The sequence below is a fragment of the Paroedura picta genome, chromosome 4 (assembly GCF_049243985.1).
Source record: "Paroedura picta isolate Pp20150507F chromosome 4, Ppicta_v3.0, whole genome shotgun sequence".
NCBI classification, from domain to species: domain Eukaryota; kingdom Metazoa; phylum Chordata; class Lepidosauria; order Squamata; family Gekkonidae; genus Paroedura; species Paroedura picta.
This window is the reverse complement of record NC_135372.1, coordinates 122279328-122297103: the sequence shown is the minus strand read 5'-3', so window position 1 is coordinate 122297103 and position 17776 is coordinate 122279328. Positions and strand designations below refer to the sequence as shown.

General features: G+C 44.1%; 1 protein-coding gene across 6 annotated transcripts in view; it reads right to left on the bottom strand.

Annotated features, from left to right (window-relative positions):
• LPIN3 (lipin 3) overlaps positions 1–17776 on the bottom strand; it is a 51127-nt gene that overhangs the window by 17825 nt on the left and 15526 nt on the right. For 5 of the 6 annotated variants that reach the window (XM_077335436.1, XM_077335434.1, XM_077335439.1 and 2 more), the window contains exons 3-10: positions 17668–17763; positions 15126–15385; positions 12526–12633; positions 7402–7519; positions 5722–6202; positions 5532–5631; positions 4209–4372; positions 817–913 (exon numbers count right to left, since the gene is read on the bottom strand). In XM_077335436.1, the coding sequence (XP_077191551.1) occupies positions 817–913; positions 4209–4372; positions 5532–5631; positions 5722–6202; positions 7402–7519; positions 12526–12633; positions 15126–15385; positions 17668–17763 (1424 nt within the window). The remainder of the gene's footprint in view (positions 1–816; positions 914–4208; positions 4373–5531; positions 5632–5721; positions 6203–7401; positions 7520–12525; positions 12634–15125; positions 15386–17667; positions 17764–17776) is intronic. The other variant, XM_077335438.1, reaches the window with a different exon arrangement.

Below are 17776 nucleotides of genomic sequence, written 5' to 3'. Positions count from 1 at the left end.
TTTTCGCTCTGCTGGGGGCGGGGTGTGTGTGTGCATGTCTGGTCTGGACTCCTCTCCCTGCCGCTGCTTCTCTAGACTGAGAAAACTTGGAGCTTACTTGCCATCCCCAGCCCCAGTTCCTTAAAACTGCTCTTAAGGTGTTTACCAGAACAACAAAGTATCAGCGGAGGGGGGTGATTTTCATGCAGATTCTAACATGATCAGCTTTCTGACATGCTGTGCCCTTTAAATACTTCCCCCAGCCTTTGCAGACATTGATTTGTGTCCTTTTTGGCTTGTCTGAACCAAATTGCCCACACCTAGCAATGAAGTCTGCCTAATGGTAGCAAATAATTTTGCAGCAGTAAGTCACCTCTGATAGAATGCAGTGGGGCATGCCTTTTATCCAATTCAAGAACGGCCAAAATATGTGAGAAGGATGGCTGCACCAAAAGAGTAATGCAAATTTATATTTATGACAGGCTCAGGCACGTTCCCATGCTTTTGGCTTGAGAATCCTTGAAATGAGTTCTGATTTGTCACAACATTCAGAAGCAGTCAAACTGGTTGCTCCCTGCAAACTGGGATGCGAAGACTCAGACGGAGGTTTGATAACAGGCACCCAGCAACACAGTCACACATGTATAAGGATATGAGAGTTTCACACATACTAATAATCCTTGAATTAGGGGAAAGAGGGATTTCAAAGGCCATATGGGAACACATATCTATGCTTGTTAAATGCAACTTGAAAAGGCATATAAACACACTAATTGCTTTCTGGACAGTACAGGAAAAAGCCCAAGTCTCAGAGCAGGAGGAGATCATTCTACTCACTTCTTGTGGATCTGCACTACCAAGTTTGGATCCTCGATAACTGCTGGATTCTCTGCAAACTCTTGATAGGAAACTACATGTTTCATAAATTCCTCTGCTAGAAGTGAAAGAGACAAAGAGAGAAGAGGACATACTAGTTCTCCAACCACCGTGCACTGTGAAACTGGGAACAGGTAGAAACTGCCAACCCAAAATATGTTAAACAAAAGAGGCTACTCCATTTTAGGATGGAGCTCCCATATAGGGATGGCCAAGCTGTTGCTCTCCAGATGTTCATGGACTACAATTACCTGCTTTGTACTTAGCAGATCGACAGTATCATTAATGGTCTTGGCTTATGCTGGATACAGCAGTTTTCCAAGAGTATTAAGAATGCTGTTAAAGATCTTTAACTCCCTTATGGAAATACAGTTTCCCAGATTTCCACAGGAAGGCATGAATATCAAAACCGGCATGAGTTTAAAGTTCCTCCTCTTTTATTATTCCTGTAGTTCTCCTTCTCCTAATGTAGATAGTTCTCCTCCTCCTAATTTAGATATTTATATCCCAAATTTCTTGCCAGTGAGGATCCAAAGTAATTTACACCAGGGGTAGTCAACCAGTGGTCCTCTAGATGTCAATGGACTACAATTCCCATGAGCCCCTGCCAGCATTTGCTGGCAGGGGCTCATGGGAATTGTAGTCCATGAACATCTGAAGGACCACAGGTTGACTATCCCTGGTTTACACCATCACTTTCCCCTTTCCTCCATCTTATCCTTACAATGGCCACCCTTTTAAGTAGATACAAAAGTATGACTGGTCCAAGGTCACCTAGTAAGCTTCCACAGCAGAACAGGAATTCAAGCCTGTGCCTCACAGCTCTTACCTATCCAATGTGCTAACCACTATACCATCCTGACTCTTTAGGAACAGGAAGTCGGCCTGGGGCTTTCTTAGCATCAATCCAAGACAAATGAATAGGCGGCAACAAAGGAGTTGACCATTCAGTCATGTGTTCTGCCTTAGACTTGCTGGTGAGCCATTCCAACTGAGTCACTGAAAGTCTCCAACCCACCAACTTTCAATATTATACTATTACAATACTTGTGGCAAATCCTGCTGGCTAATAAAATTGATTTAGTTCATATTCTAGAAATGCATCTTAATAACGAAAATCAAGGCCGCCATAGAGCAAAAATTGTAGGACAGGAATCACATACCATCATAGCGACTTATGCCCAAAGCAACACTGAAACTGTACAGCTGGTATTGACTAATGTTCACAATGACATCCATACAATTGTAGTATTAGCTGGAGAAATACATGTTGTCAATGTTTACAAACCTCCTGAAACTTCATGGCCAGCACATGTCCTATCAACCTATCCTCATCCTTCTGTATATGCTGGAGACTTTAATAGCCATCATGAAAATTGGATATATATAGTTAATGGTAAGAATGGTGAGGCTCTTGTCAACTGGGCTGAAGAATATGGCTTGCATGTTGTTTTCAACGCTAAAGATGGTGGCACCTTCAGATAAGTGGCATGGAATAGAAAATTCAACACTGGTTTAACATTTGTCTCATCTGATTGGAAAAGTCAGCCCTTATATAAGACCACGATGGAACTTTAAGAGGACAAATTGGAAAGGTTCAGTGAAGATCTGGATAGGTATCCTGGATGGGCCCCTCCAACACATAATTTCTGCCAATTTGTTGGAGCTATTATATTTATGGCTAAAAGGCACATTCCTCAAGGAAATTGGAAGGAATATATACCAGGCTGGAGTGACCAGATTGAGAGTCTGTATCAAAACTTCCTCAACAGCAAAGTCCCAGAAGTAGCAGATGAATTCATCTATGAACTCAACACTACAGACAGACAAAAATGATCTGAAGCAACTCTGAATTTGGATTTCAGCAATTCCAGAAGGAAAGCCTAGAATCTGTTAAACAAACTTAGGTGCCAAGAAATCTGGAGTTAACAACAAACCATGTAGCTACCTGACTATTTCCTTATCCAGAGCTCCAAAAGATTGAGGTTTTATAATCAGGATAAACAAAGAACTCCAGATTTTGAAATGCACCTGCCCTGAAGACTGAGTTGTCAGGGGATTTCCAAGGCAATGCAAGATATCAAGAACAGTAAGGCACCAGGCTTTGACTGCATCTATATATAATGAATACCTTACCAACAGCGGCATGTTCACTAAGAACTGGCTTGCAAAGTGTCTCCCTGACATCATGAGAACAGGAAGACTCCCAAGGGAATTCAAGAAAGCAAAGATAGTTGCCATTCTGAAACCTGCAAAAGCTGAAGCATCTGGTGGAAAATTACAGACCTGATTCCCTTCCGAGCTCCTATTATAAACTCCTAAAGAGGCTAATCCTGAACGGAATCATTGACACAATTAACAAACATGTCCCTATACGGCATGCATGATTTAGATCCCGTCATAGATATGAAGACCGGATTCTCAGTTTAACAAGTTTCACTGATGCTGGGTATCAGAAGTGTCTAAAACATCAGCCATTTTCATTGATCTGACTGCCATTTATGACAAAGTCTGGTCTGCTGTACAAGTTTTTTCCTTTAGAACATTATTTTGACTCCTAAATAACAAAGACTTTCCAAGTTATTATCGGTCAGTCAATTAGCAAGCAGAAAAAAGTGAATGCCTCCCATCCACAAAGACATTGCTGATCGCAGGTCTATCCATACTAAAGTCCCACCGGGGTAATAAGATCTGCACAAATCCTGCAATCACCAGATTTCAATCTGGGGAATGAATGGTTACAAACATGGGTGAAATCAGTTTTGTATGATATCCATAACCTGATAAACACCAATAACAGGCCTGCAGGATTTGACTTGCCACATAAAGTATGGAAGACAGCTAATAGAATATGAACAGGCTTTGGCACTTGTGCAGACCTTCTGTTTAAATGTAGCAAAATACCCATGTCCCAAATGTGACTGTAGTGCAGCTTGCCAAACTATTTGCTATCTGTCACAGGAATGTGAACATTGTGTTTTCCAGGGAGATGCAACAGAACTCTTTGTACTCTCTCCAGCTGCAACTGAATGAATGGAAAACCTAGATATTAGTATTTAGGGGGATTGCTCAATTGCCTGTATAACCACTGTACTAGTTGGCTACATATTTTGTATTATTATATGCTTCCTGTATGTAACTCTGGCATATGACATAAATACTGAAAGTCTCCAAGACCTTTCAATGCACCATCGCAACATACTCTGATCAACTTGTCCTGGATTCTGTTCTTTTGCCCTTCATCACCATAAATATAACTGTAGCATTACAACAGAGGCCAACAAATATAAAGCACCTTTGCTAGAATGTTTGAAGTCCTAATGTATAGATTATTCTCTCCCTTTCAGGCTTACCACGTGATAATTCTCCACTATCTCCGAGACCCCCACAGACAGACAGAAGGATGTGCGGCATCAGGTTACATGCCATAGACTCCAGATTATCTGTGCCACCCTGCAAGTGAGTTCGAGAGAAGCCGCTAGGTTCAGTCTGTGCTTGGCTGGTCACTTCAGCACCACTGAAAATGAGAGAATGAGAACATATCAATACTACACAATGCTATTAATACCAAACCTTAGAGTTTGAATAGAGGAAATGTAAAAAATATGACAGGAACCCTTTAGGTTAGAAAAAAATTCTCCCTTATTGAGATATTTTGACCAGCTATAGCAGAACAATGTAGTTCCAATCTGCATCCCCTTTCATTTTTGTCTCTAAATGGAAATGTACATGAGTACCTAAGAAAGTGATTCCTATTCTTTGCAATCTACCTGAAGAAGTCACGGCTTATGATCTTTGCAATCTATTTCTTTTCAAAAATGTAAAACAATTTCCCAGAAAAAAGATATTTGGGGGGGGGGGGGGAGAGGAGGAGGAGGAGGAGGAGGAGAGTTGGTTCTTATATGCCGCTTTTCCCTACCCGAAGGAGGCTCAAAGCGGCTTACAGTCGTCTTCCCATTCCTCTCCCCACAACAGACACCCTGTGGGGTGGGTGAGGCTGAGAGAGCCCTGATATCACTGCTCGGTCAGAACAGTTTTATCAGTGCTGTGGCGAGCCCAAGGTCACCCAGCTGGCTGCATGTGGGGGAGCGCAGAATCGAACCTGGCATGCCAGATTAGAACTCCTAACCACTACACCAAACTGGCTCTTAGGGTGCCCGCCCAAGGCAATTGCCCAAAGATGTACACATAGCTAACACTGGTCCTTTTTGCTGGTAACTTGTTTCAGTTGCTTCTGTTTCCGCACTGGGAATTTCACTGCCCCGGCTCCTGTGTGGGAGCACAAATCCGGGGCAGATGAGGTGCACCATGACAAACACGCCCTTGTACAGGAGCAGGAAGAAGTGGGGCAGCCTGCCCAGGCTCAAACTTAACCTGCAGCCCAATGGGAAGCCTCTGGTGTGGAAATCAAAGCTAACAAAATATGACATTATAGAAAGTCAATGTTCTTAAACCTATAAAACCGGCATTTTCCTCCACCGTCTTTCCACTAACAAGAAGTAGAATGATGACATTTGTGGAAGCCAACCCCCATGTCCCCACTCCATTTAAGGGTAACTTCATCTCATAGATAGTGATGGTGGACAAAAGACAACCAATGACAACTCTGTAATGTAGGTATCAGTCTGTCTTACACACATGCCCAGTGCAGTAAAATCAGTAGCTCAAAGTCATACCTTTTAGGGAAATAGAGTGCCACCTGTTCAGCATCCAAGTTTGAGAGATCCTCCAGGTAAATATCAGTTGGTCCCAGGTGAGGATTTCTCTTCACATAACCTCAAAAGAAATGCAAAGTATTAAGATAAATCATGCCGATTGTTTTTGCAAAATCTTGCAACAATGCTATTGCTTTCAGTCCCTACTTACCCCTTCTCGTCTCCTGCTTCAGCTCTGAGCTATCATTGGGTTCTGGTTGCCCCAAACTAGCTTTCCCTGGGGAAGGTGCTTCCTGATCCAAACTGGATTTTCTTGGCGACGGTGCTTCGCAATCCAATTCCTGAATCTGTCCAATTGTCTCTATGTTCTCTTCTTCATTTCCTGCAGGCTTTGCCTGGCTTTCTACCTCTCCTGGGAAGGAGCACATTGTGTCTGGGTCACTGGCCACCACCTGAGCGGACGAGGGGGGCTCTCCAGAGCCATTTCCAGTAGAGAAGACAGGTGTCGGCCTAATTAAAGGAGTGACTGGACAATGTGGTGCATTAACAGTGTCCTCAGTGCCCAACTGGCATTCAGGAATGGCAACAAAGTGTGTCGTCTCACTCACAGGAATGGTAGTTGGAGTGACAGATGCTGTAGTTGCAGGACTCGTGGTAGGCTTTATTGATTCAGGTCGTTCTGATTTGCTCACCTTTAAAAAAGAAAAAGAGTCTTGAACTGGGCAGTGAAAGAGTAAAGAAGGAAAGTAAAATATATTCATTGGGTATTTTGTGCATTTGACAGCTGTTCCATATGCCCACATGCTCTTTTGCACTTGCCGGATCAGGGGTGGCTATGCATTCAGTTTTTCTTCGAAGTCAGATCACTGATGCTGTTAAATCGCCCCTTTTTAAAACGTGCATTTTTATTTTGCATACCATAGTTAATCCAGGTAAGATATTTTGCATTTGAGTGAGCTTTTCTCAAGTGGGAGAGTACATCCATTGTACTACGTGCTCATTGGTAGGCTGTGGTCAGCAGCAATGTCACCTGATTGACACATGCTGCTGGCTCAGCCTCATGGGAATTGTAGTTCATAGGCTTTCTGTTCAGCCATTGGTGTAAGACAGTTCAGGGGAGGAGACAGAAAACACAGTAAGGTTTATGCATGCCATAAATAGCATCTCTGGAAGCAGCTTACAGGAAAGAATTGTAGCAAAGCCAGTTTACAATAGCGTGAAGAAACGACGCAGAAAATGCCATGAAGGGAGAGAGTGCAATGCATAATCAAAAATACTCCAATACCCTGTTTTCAGTTGGTGAACAAGTATCCTTCTGTACCAAGAAACCATTCCTGGGACAGGAGGGAGGGAGGGAGGGAGGGGGAGTCTTGGCAATTGATGATTCAGTCCTTAGGAATATAGCTAGATGGGTTGTGAACCTACATACCAACCGCATACTGACTTGCCTGCCTGGTGCTAAGGTAGCCAACATTACACATCGTCTAGATAGGTTGGTAGACAGTGCTGGGAGTAGCTGATGTTCGTGCAACGTATTGGCACCAATGAAGTGCGGAAATGTAATGCGGACCTAGAGGAAAAAATTAGGCTGCTAAGCAGGAGATTCATGGTCTGGACCTCTAAGGTAGCCTTCTGAGAAGTGTGCCTGTTCCACATGCAGGTCCAGATAGGTAGGCACAAATTACGAGTCTCAACACATGGATGAGGAGGAAGGGTTTGTTAGGCACTAGGGTGCTTTTTGGAACAAGCAGGACCGGTACAAAACAGACAGGCTCCACTTGTGTCAAATAGCAGCAGTAAAAAGAAGATGGACATTTCCTGCAAAGGAAGCATGTGCATTTTTTAACAGAAGCATTTTCAGGAGCTCCTCTTTAACCACTCACTCACTCACTTCAGGCAGTCTTCCCCAGGACCAATGCATGTGGGCTTCAGAGCCAAGAGGCATCTCCGGATTTTTGATTTCCAGTTCAGAGTCACTTTTGGGGGCTGACTGACAACTTGGAGAAAGGCTGAAAGAGGAAGATAAAAGTAAAACAAAAATGAAAACCCTTTTACTAACTGAAGTAGTTGAGAACCCTACTGACCTAAGCATGGTAAAAATTGCCTAGATAAAGAGTCATAATAAGAAAGGGAGGATACACGGGTGGGAAATGATATCCTGATCTTCAGACAGTGCATCAGTCATGAAGCCAGGAACAGAATCCAGCTCTGCTAGTCTTCTGAACTAGGCTTAGTAGGCTGTAAAATGGACATCTTGGGAGCAATCCTAAGCATGTCTACTGAGAAGTAAGCCTGAAATAGTCAGACTGAAAGACACTGTCTACCTCCTTGGGTCACTCAGGACTGGAACTGGAGGGAAAGCCAAGAATCCTCAGGTGAAAGGAAAAGGGTGGACACCTACCCAAGCTTCCTTCTGGACCTAATGATGATTAGGGTAATGACTGGATTTCTCATTGCAGGCCACGCCAATTCAAAAACCTCATAGTGGCCAGGATCCAGAGCCCCTGAGATATTCTAATATTTTCTTTTAAAGAAAGCCATGTCATGTTATGCAAGCCTCTTCAGTTTTCAAAGGTGATTTCCCATAATGCATGCAAAGCAGTTGGGTATAGATTAAGGACAGCCAAAAGGAAATTCTTTACACAAAGAGGCTAAACTGGCCTCAGTTAGGGCCAGGACTTTTTTGGCTCTGGCCTGGGGGAATGTGCTGACTAAGGCAATCAGGGTCCTGCAGATCCTCAAACAGCTCAATAAAAAAGAGTTATTCCACCAGGCTGATGGTTAAGGCCTTGAAACGACATCAAACCTGCTGGCCTCTCTGCCCAAAATTTGCCTAATATAGCCATTGCAATATAAGCCCCCCCCCCCCCCCCGTGAGAAAGAGGCAGCTTTTAGGTAGATTAGCTTGTAACAGATTTGTTTCTTTTAGCATTTTCAAATGTTAATAACTATATTAAAATTAAACATTTCTGTACTCTTGCTTTGATGTGATCCGCCCTGAGCTTTTGGCAAGGTGTAGAATATGAATGTGAAGATAAATAAAATACAATGAGACCAGCCTAGTTAATGGCAGCCAGCCTGGTTAAAGGCAAGCCAGAAGAATTTAAAGAGTTATGGCATTTTTATACAGACTATATACATAGATAATCCATGCATGTATTAGTATATACACACACATACACACACACATATACAGTAAAGGTAAAGGTATCCCCTGTGCAAGCACCGAGTCATGTCTGACCCTTGGGGTGATGCCCTCTAGCGTTTTCATGGCAGACTCAATACGGGGTGGTTTGCCATTCCCTTCCCCAGTCATTACCGTTTACCCCCCAGCAAGCTGGGTACTCATTTTACCGACCTCAGAAGGATGGTCAACCTTGAGCCGGCTGCTGGGATTGAACTCCCAGCCTCATGGGCAGAGCTTTCAGACTGCATGTCTGCTGCCTTACCACTCTGCGCCACAAGAGGCTCTATATATACAGTATACAAGTTGTTGTTATGTGCGAAGTCGTGTCTGACCCATCGCGACCCCATGGACAACGATCCTCCAGGCCTTCCTGTCCTCCACCATTCCCCGGAGTCCATTTAAGTTTGCACCTACTGCTTCAGTGACTCCATCCAACCACCTCATTCTCTGTCGTCCCCTTCTTCTTTTGCCCTCGATCGCTCCCAGCATTAGGCTCTTCTCCAGGGAGTCCTTCCTTCTCATGAGGTGGCCAAAGTATTTGAGTTTCATCTTCAGGATCTGGCCTTCTAAAGAGCAGTCAGGGCTGATCTCCTCTAGGACTGACCGGTTTGTTCGCCTTGCAGTCCAAGGGACTCGCAAGAGTCTTCTCCAGCACCAGAGTTCAAAAGCCTCAATTCTTTGACGCTCGGCCTTCCTTATGGTCCAACTTTCGCAGCCATACATTGCAACTGGGAAGACCATAGCCTTGACTAAACGCACTTTTGTTGGCAGGGTGATGTCTCTGCTTTTTAGGATGCTGTCTAGATTTGCCATAGCTTTCCTCCCCAGGAGCAAGCGTCTTTTAATTTCTTTGCTGCAGTCCCCATCTGCAGTGATCTTGGAGCCCAGGAAAATAAAATCTGTCACTATCTCCATTTCTTCCCCTTCTATTTGCCAGGAATTGAGAGGGCTGGATGCCATGATCTTTGTTTTCTTGATGTTGAGTTTCAAGCCAACTTTTGCACTCTCCTCCTTCACCCGCATCAACAGGCTCTTTAGTTCCTCTTCACTTTCTGCCATTAGAGTGGTATCATCTGCATATCTGAGGTTGTTGATATTTCTCCCTGCAATCTTGATCCCAATTTGTGACTCCTCTAATCCCGCATTTCTCATGATGTTCTCTGCATACAAGTTAAATAGGCAAGGCGACAGTATACAGCCTTGCCGAACTCCTTTCTCAATTTTGAACCAGTCAGTGATTCCATGTTCAGTTCTCACTGTTGCTTCTTGACCTGCATATAAATTTCTCAAGAGACAAATAAGATGCTCTGGTATTCCCATCTCTTTAAGAACTTGCCACAATTTGTTGTGCTCCACACAATCAAAGGCTTTAGCATAGTCAATGAAGCAGAAGTAGACGTTCTTCTGGTACTCCCTAGCTTTCTCCATGATCCAGCGTATGTTGGCAATTTGATCTCTAGTTCCTCTGCCTCTTCGAAATCCTGCCTGTACTTCTGGAAGTTCTCGGTCCACATATTGCTGGAGCCTAGCTTGTAGGATTTTGAGCATAACTTTGCTAGCATGAGAAATTAGTGCAATGGTGCGGTAGTTTGAACATTCTTTGGCATTGCCCTTCTTTGGGATTGGAATGTAAACTGACCTTTTCCAATCCTGTGGCCATTGTTGAGTTTTCCAAATTTGCTGGCATATTGAGTGTAGCACTTTTACTGCATCGTCCTTTAAGATTTTGAATAGTTCAACTGGAATGCTGTCACTACCACTAGCTTTATTGTTGCTCAGACTTCCTAAGGCCCATTTGACTTCACATTCCAGGATGTCTGGCTCCAGGTCAGTAACTACCCCATTGTGGTCATCAGGGATGTTAAGCTCGCTCTTGTATAGTTCTTCTGTATAATTTTGCCACCTTTGTTTAATCTCTTCTGCTTCTGTGAGGTCCCTACCATTTTGGTCCCTTATCATACCCATCTTTGCATGAAACGTTCTCTTCATATCTCCAATTTTCTTGAAAAGATCTCTGGTCCTCCCCATTCTATTGTTTTCTTCTATTTGTTTGCACTGTTCATTTAAGAAGGCATTCTTATCTCTTCTAGCTTTTCTCTGGAATTCTGCATTCAATTGGGTGTATCTTTCTCTTTCTCCCTTGCCTTTCACTTCCCTTCTCTCCTTAGCTATTTGTAAAGCTTCCTCAGACAGCCATTTTGATTTCTTGCATTTCTTTTTCTTTGGGATGGTTTTAGTTGCTACCTCTTGTACAATGTTGCGAACCTCCGTCCATAGTTCTTCAGGCACTCTGTCTATCAGATCTAATTCCTTAAATCTATTTGTCACCTCCACTGTGTATTCGTCGGGGATATGATTTAGTTCATACCTGAGTGGCCTAGTGCTTTTCCCTACTTTCTTCAATTTAAGCCTAAATTTTGCAACAAGAAGCTCATGATCTGAACCACAATCAGCTCCTGGTCTTGTTTTTATTGATTGGATAGAACTTTTCCATCTTTGGCTGCAGAGCACATAGTCAATCTGATTTCTGTGTTGACCGTCTGGTGATGTCCATGTGTAGAGTCGTCTCTTGGGTTGCTGGAAAAGAGTGTTTGCTATGACCATTGTATTCTCTTGACAAAATTCTACCAGCCTGTGCCCTGCTTCATTTTGTACTCCAAGGCCAAACTTGCCTGTTATCCCGGTTATCTTTTGGCTTCCTACTTTAGCATTCCAATCCCCCATGATGATAAGCACATCATTTTTGGGCGTTGCTTCTAGAAGGTGTTGTAGGGCTTCATAGAACTGATCAACTTCATCCTCTTCAGCAGCAGTGGTTGGGGCGTAGACCTGGATCACTGTGATGTTGAATGGTTTGCCTTGGATTCGAACTGAGATCATTCTGTCATTTTGGGGATTGTATCCCAAGACTGCTTTTCCTACTCTCTTATTGATTATGAAGGCTACTCCATTTCTTCTGTGAGATTCTTGTCCACAGTAGTATACCTGATGGTCATCTGAATTAAATTCACCCATTCCTGTCCATTTTAGTTCACTGATTCCTAAAATTTCGATGTTCAGTCTTCTCATTTCTTGTTTAACCACGTCCAGTATACAAGTATAAAGCCCTTTTATAGTATAAAAGGGGAATTAGACACACTCATGGAGAATAGGTTTACCAGTGGCTATTCATTATCAAGGAGAAAGGAAACCTCCACATTCACAGTCAGGAAATCTCTGAATACCAGCAACAGAAGGCAATACCAGAAGGCCTCTGTGCCCTGTTGCTGGCCCTCCAGAGGAACTGGTTGGCCACTGTGAGAGATAGGATGATGGACTAGATGGGCCACTGATTTGATCTCAAGGGCTTTTCTTCTGTCCTTGTTGGATGGGTTTTGCGATTCAAGAAACAAAAGCCTCCCAACATAAAAATGCTTGACATGAAGATGTTGCACAATTCCATAGCTCCTTAGGTCCTGGCCTAAGTCCTCCACGTTCCTCCATGAAGTATTCAGCACACAGGGTTCTCTGATTTCTCATATGCTACCAACTCAATGGTTATTCTGCTCAAGATCACCCCTTGCATGTGAGTCTCAGTGAGTTTTATTTATTTATTTATTTATTTATTTATTTATTTATTTATTTATTTATTTATTTATTTATTTATTTATTTATTTATTTATTTTATATCCCACCTTTCTCTCCAGAAAACCAAAATGGCTTACACCATTCTCCTCCACTTTATCCTCATGACAACCTGTGAGGTAGGTTAGGTTAAAAAACTGAGACTGGCCCATGGCCACCCAACAATCTTCCATGGCACAGTAGGGAATCAAACCTGGGCTTTACCTGGGCATAGGAGGCAGCTCTCCATCAGAAAAGGGATGGGCTTCCTTTGGCTGTAAAGTCTCCGATCCTTCACTCTGAACATCAGTGAATGAGTAGTACATTGAACTGCTGATTTAAAACAAACAAACAAACAATACATTGGCACTGTTAGTTCCTTCAGAGCTTAATGAAAACAAGTGTCGATACAATTCTCTGTTTTTACAGCAGGGCTACGTTAGGAAGAATTCAGGCACTGAAACCTCTACAGGTTCAACCTTAACAGGTTTCTCACTAGCTACATCCCTGGTCCCCTGTGGAAAGTGAGGATCTGCTCAAGACAACAGGGAAGAGAAGGAATACAGCCCTTCTGTCATCTTTGGACAATTGGCAACCATTCCATGCAAGCAGGCAAATTCTTGTCCACGGCTGCCACCCTCACCTTCTCTTCCAGTTGAAGAAAAGCTAAGAAAACAAAGGAAGGGCTGTGGATCAGTGGTAGAGCATCTTCTTTACATACAAAAGGTCCCAGTCTAAATGTCTTTGGGAAACGTTTAGGTAGAAGAAAAAGAGACCTGGAAGGGGGAGTGAGAAGCTCCCTCACAAGAAATAGCCATGACCAGTTAAGGCCACTTTCTTGACATACTGAAATGCAGGGCCATACATTCAGCTGCATCTGAAGTAGAGTTGCTATCCTCCAAGTGCAGCCTGGTGGTTTCCTGGAATTGCCAAACTACAAAGACCACTTGTGGCTTTATACTTCTGACACTGTGAAGTCCTTGCCCTTTCCTGCCTCTACCCACATATCTTGGCATAGTGGTTAAGAGTGGCAGCTTCTAATCTGGCAAGCTGGGTTTGATTCCCCGCTCCCCCATATGCAGCCAAGCTGGATGACCTTGGGCTCATCACAGCCCTGATAATGTTGTTCTCACAAAGCAGTCCTGTCAGCGCTCTCTCAGCCGCAACTACCTCACAGGGTGTCTGTTGTGGGGAGAGGAAGAAGACAATGGTAAGTTGCTTTGAGACTCCTTCAGGTAGTAAAAAGTTGGCTATAAAACCTCCCAGCCTGGAGTTGGAACCCTTAAAACACTCTTCAAAATGTGAATAAATGCACATAGCTGGTGTTTATTTTCAGATTTCTTATGGCGCTCTTCCTCAAGGGTTCAGGGTAGCTTACAACATGTTGTAACAATAAAACATTAAACATTAAAATCCAGTATACATTAAAAAATCAAGATGCTCACCACTTTCTCTCCAGTGGGAGGGAGGGGGAGTAAAGTGCTATGATGTTATTGACAAATGGCATGCAGATTTTACTGCCTACATAGGGAGGTCAGCTTGCAGATGGTATCTGGTAGGCCTCACCCATAGGCCTGGCAGAACAGCTCTGTCTTGCAGGCCCTGCAGAACTGTTTTATGTCCTGCAATTCTCTGATCTCACTTCGGACAGCGTTACACCAGGGCAGAAAAAGCCCTGGCTCTAGTTGAGGCCAGCTTGACTTTTCTGGAGCCAGTGATCTTGAGCAGATTTTGCAGGCTCAACCACAGATTTCTCAGGGGAGCATAAGGGAGAAGGTGGTCACGCATGTACGAAAGTCCCAGACCATTTAAAGCCTTAAAGGTAAGTACCAACACCTTGAACCTGATTCGGTCCTCAGACTGGAGCCAGTGCATCTGGAAAAACACGGGTCGAATGTGCTCTCTCCACCTGGTTCTTGTAAGAACCCAGGCAGCTGCATTCTGGACCAGCGGAAGTTTCCATATCAGAAACAAGGGTATGGGTGGAGAGTATGGTTGCCAGCTCTGAGTTTAGAAATACCTGGAGATTTGGAGGGATGGGGATGGAGCATCATGCCATAATCTTCCAAAGCAGCCATTTTCTCCAGGTGCACTGATCTCTGCCACCTGGAGATCAGATGTAATAGCAAGAGAGCTGCTACGTGGAGATTGGCAACCCTGCTGGCTAGAGATTGTAGCAGTAGCCTCTACTTCAGTAGCCTCCACATGCATTTAATTTGAACACAACTCGTCTGCACACCTGGGCAGCCCTGCCAGAATTCCCACAATTTTGCAGGGCCTGGATAAGGGAGCTCCTCCACCAGGCATTTGCCTGAGATTGACCAAACCCAACAACATCCATAGGTCCCCCTTCAGACATCCATGACCTGAACCAGCCTGACCTCTCTGGGGGCCTATTCTAAGTTACCGTTCCTGTTAATATTGTTGCTGATTAAGATTCAGAACCACTGTTAGATTACTGTTGATATTATTTTTGACTATGTTATATGTTAGGTCATTCCATGTATCCTCCCGCAACGTTATATGTAAACCGCCCTGAGCCAGACAGAAGGGCAAGATAAAAATCTCATAAATAAAATATATGTGATTATGAAATCTGAAAGGGGTGTGTGCATCCCTCAGGCAGACAGCTACACACACACACAGGCTTTTTGTATGCATTTAAATGACCAATACCAAGCCATTGACAAACTGGCTAGGCAACATTGGATTAGAAAAACCAGGTGTCCAAAACCACCATGGATGGTCTTCCATGGCAAATGGTTTTTGTGAAAGGTGGTATGACCAGCTATTTTGGGCACTAATGCAGTTTTGGGGTTACTTACTTGGAAGCCAACAGTTTCCGCTTCTCCTCCACAGACATCTCACTCTCGGTTTCCTCTTGCTCTTCAGAAGTGGAGCCTGCTGATGACTCCCTCCTCCTGGCCTTCTTCTTACGCCTTCTTTTCTTACGAAGGGTTGCGTCAGACCTGGAGGCATCGTGGTTTCCATACAAGCTGGAAGCCTCCCTAGAAGATCTCGTTGCCGGATCGGAGTTTTTTTCGGAAGGGATGGGAGATGTACACAAGGAGATGGGAATGGTCTCCTGGAAGGCAAGAACAGATTTTCCCAAACATCTGATAGACATTAGAGTCGGCTTAAATGAGAAACCAAGCAAATCTTTGACATCGAGGGAAGCCAAATTCCATGAATGAAATTCAAAGTCCAAGAAATGCATCACTTCAGGACTAGTCCTTGATGCCTACTGAAATCAGTTAAATACACTAAAGCACAACAGCCAAGGTTTTTTTTTTCTCCTGAAGAACTTGTATTTCAAATAAACTAAACATATTTCAAATAAATTATACCCACTAGTCATTTCACGGGCAATGCTGTGTGTTACTCCGTTTGCTAGTAACCTGCTTTATGACAACAATTACCAGAGTCTTACAGCACCAGTGCCAGAGGGAAGCCAAAAAGGCACAAGCCAGAGACGACAGTAGGCAAGAAAGCCAAGTAAGAAACCCAGCAGTTTCCAGGTTTTAGCATCCTGAGGAACCCCACTTGGATTAAAAAATGCTCAGAGTTCCCTGACTCTTCTCTTCCTGACCTGTTCCATTCACTGGACAATCCCTTTTCAAAGAACCTGTGGCAAACCATGCATGCCCTTTGAAGGTTTCTGTCATCAAAACAATACAGCGAACCTCTTATCAGCAATATTCTGAAAGCCAGCTTTAGAAAACTATAACGTTTCCTAGATCAGGTCTCAGAAGGTAGCCAATATTATGGGGCCACAACTCAGAATGCCCTGACCCAATTTCCTATGCTATGCTGCCTCTTGACTGGAAGGGACTTTATGCCAGAGACATTAGGAAGGTTCCTTACTGGTTAATAACTTCTAGGCAAAGGCCATCTAAACAAAAGTGGAAAAGCTTTCAGAGCTGCTCGTAGAAAGAGAGCACAAAATCTGAACTTCTGTTATTTAACTGAAAATTGCCATTGGTTACTGTTCTCGTGCATGCAGGGACTTCTCTGTACTTCTCTGATGAAATGCTTTGATCTGGAAAATCAATTGGGTGTCAAACTGGAAGTGACTGATGACTGTGCTCGGACTTTGTCTCCACTCTGCCACTCAACACTTTGGTTTCTTAAGCTTCAGTTATCAGTTCCCAGGAACGAATCAGCACATTTCCTGAGTAGTGTGTTGAGTGGATCTAGAAGCTAGCTGATGGCTGGTGGTGGCAGTGGCTTCAAAAGCCTTCAAGAGCCAATTCCATCCCCTTCCCATGAGATGGGCAGCCCCTGTTCCTATCTTGACCGCACCTCGCGGAGCGGATTAAATAAAGCAATAAGGGCTCCGTCAGAGGGCCCTGTCCGGGATGAGGAAGGGTGCCAATAGGCCCCTTGCCGCCGGACTGACAATCGGAAGGCCCAATCGGCAGGCGCTGCAGCGGCAGCGCCGCCCATCCCGCCAACCCGACACCCAAGGGTGCCCAAGCCACGCCGAAGTAGCCGCACCGCCCGCACAACGCTCCACTCGCCCGCTGTCCCTGAAAGGAATGGAATAGGGAGATGGACAAAGAAAAGCTGTTTTTTTTATACCCCACTTTTTACTACCCGAAGGAGTCCCAAAGAAACTCAAACACATTTTCCCTTCTTCTCCCCACAATAAATACCCTGTGAGGTAGTTGTAGCTGAGAGTGCTCTAAGAGATCTGTCCTGCAACAGCTCTAAGAGAACTATGACTAGCCCCAGGTCACTCAGCTGACTGCATGTACAGCAGTGGGGAATTAAACTTGCTACTCTTTAACCACTACAACACACTGGCTCCCAGCTGTTCAGCATGTATTTAGTAGCCTGCATCCTGATACATAAAGTTATTTGGAAGCACAACAGATTCTTCACTGGGGAGGCGCAAAACAGGAGAGCACTGAAAACACATCATTGCCTTTAGTCTAGTCCAGATTTCACCAGTGTGGCAGCCCTGTGCTACGTAGTGCCCACTAGTACTTCGTGCTTCGTGAACTCTGAGCTTTTCAGAAAGTGTCTGGGGCCATTGTAAGACACTATTTATTACTGACTGCCCTCCTTCAAATGGAAATTTTTTACAGTGGAGGATTTGGAGATCTGGCAAGGACCTGGGCTTTCCATAGTCAATGTGGTTCCATTTCCCCTTCTGGCTTTCCTTCTTTCCAGGAGGTGGGAAAAGGAGGGTATTCTGCTTGGCTCAACCTCCTATAGCAGCCATTTTGAGGTGGCATCTGCCACCCCCCTCAATAATTCCAGAGGTGTCCAAAGGTTACGGATAACCTGGTTCTAATACTTAAGGCAAGTTTATAAAGAACTATGCTTTTGTGCCTCACAGTCATACCAAGAAACACAACTGACCTTTTGTTCTTCCGACTCTTCAACGAAGAAAGCTTCTCCATTGTCACCTAGCTTCATGCGCAGGTCAACGGACTCCCCATTGACTTCTATGTCAACCTAGAGTGAGGTT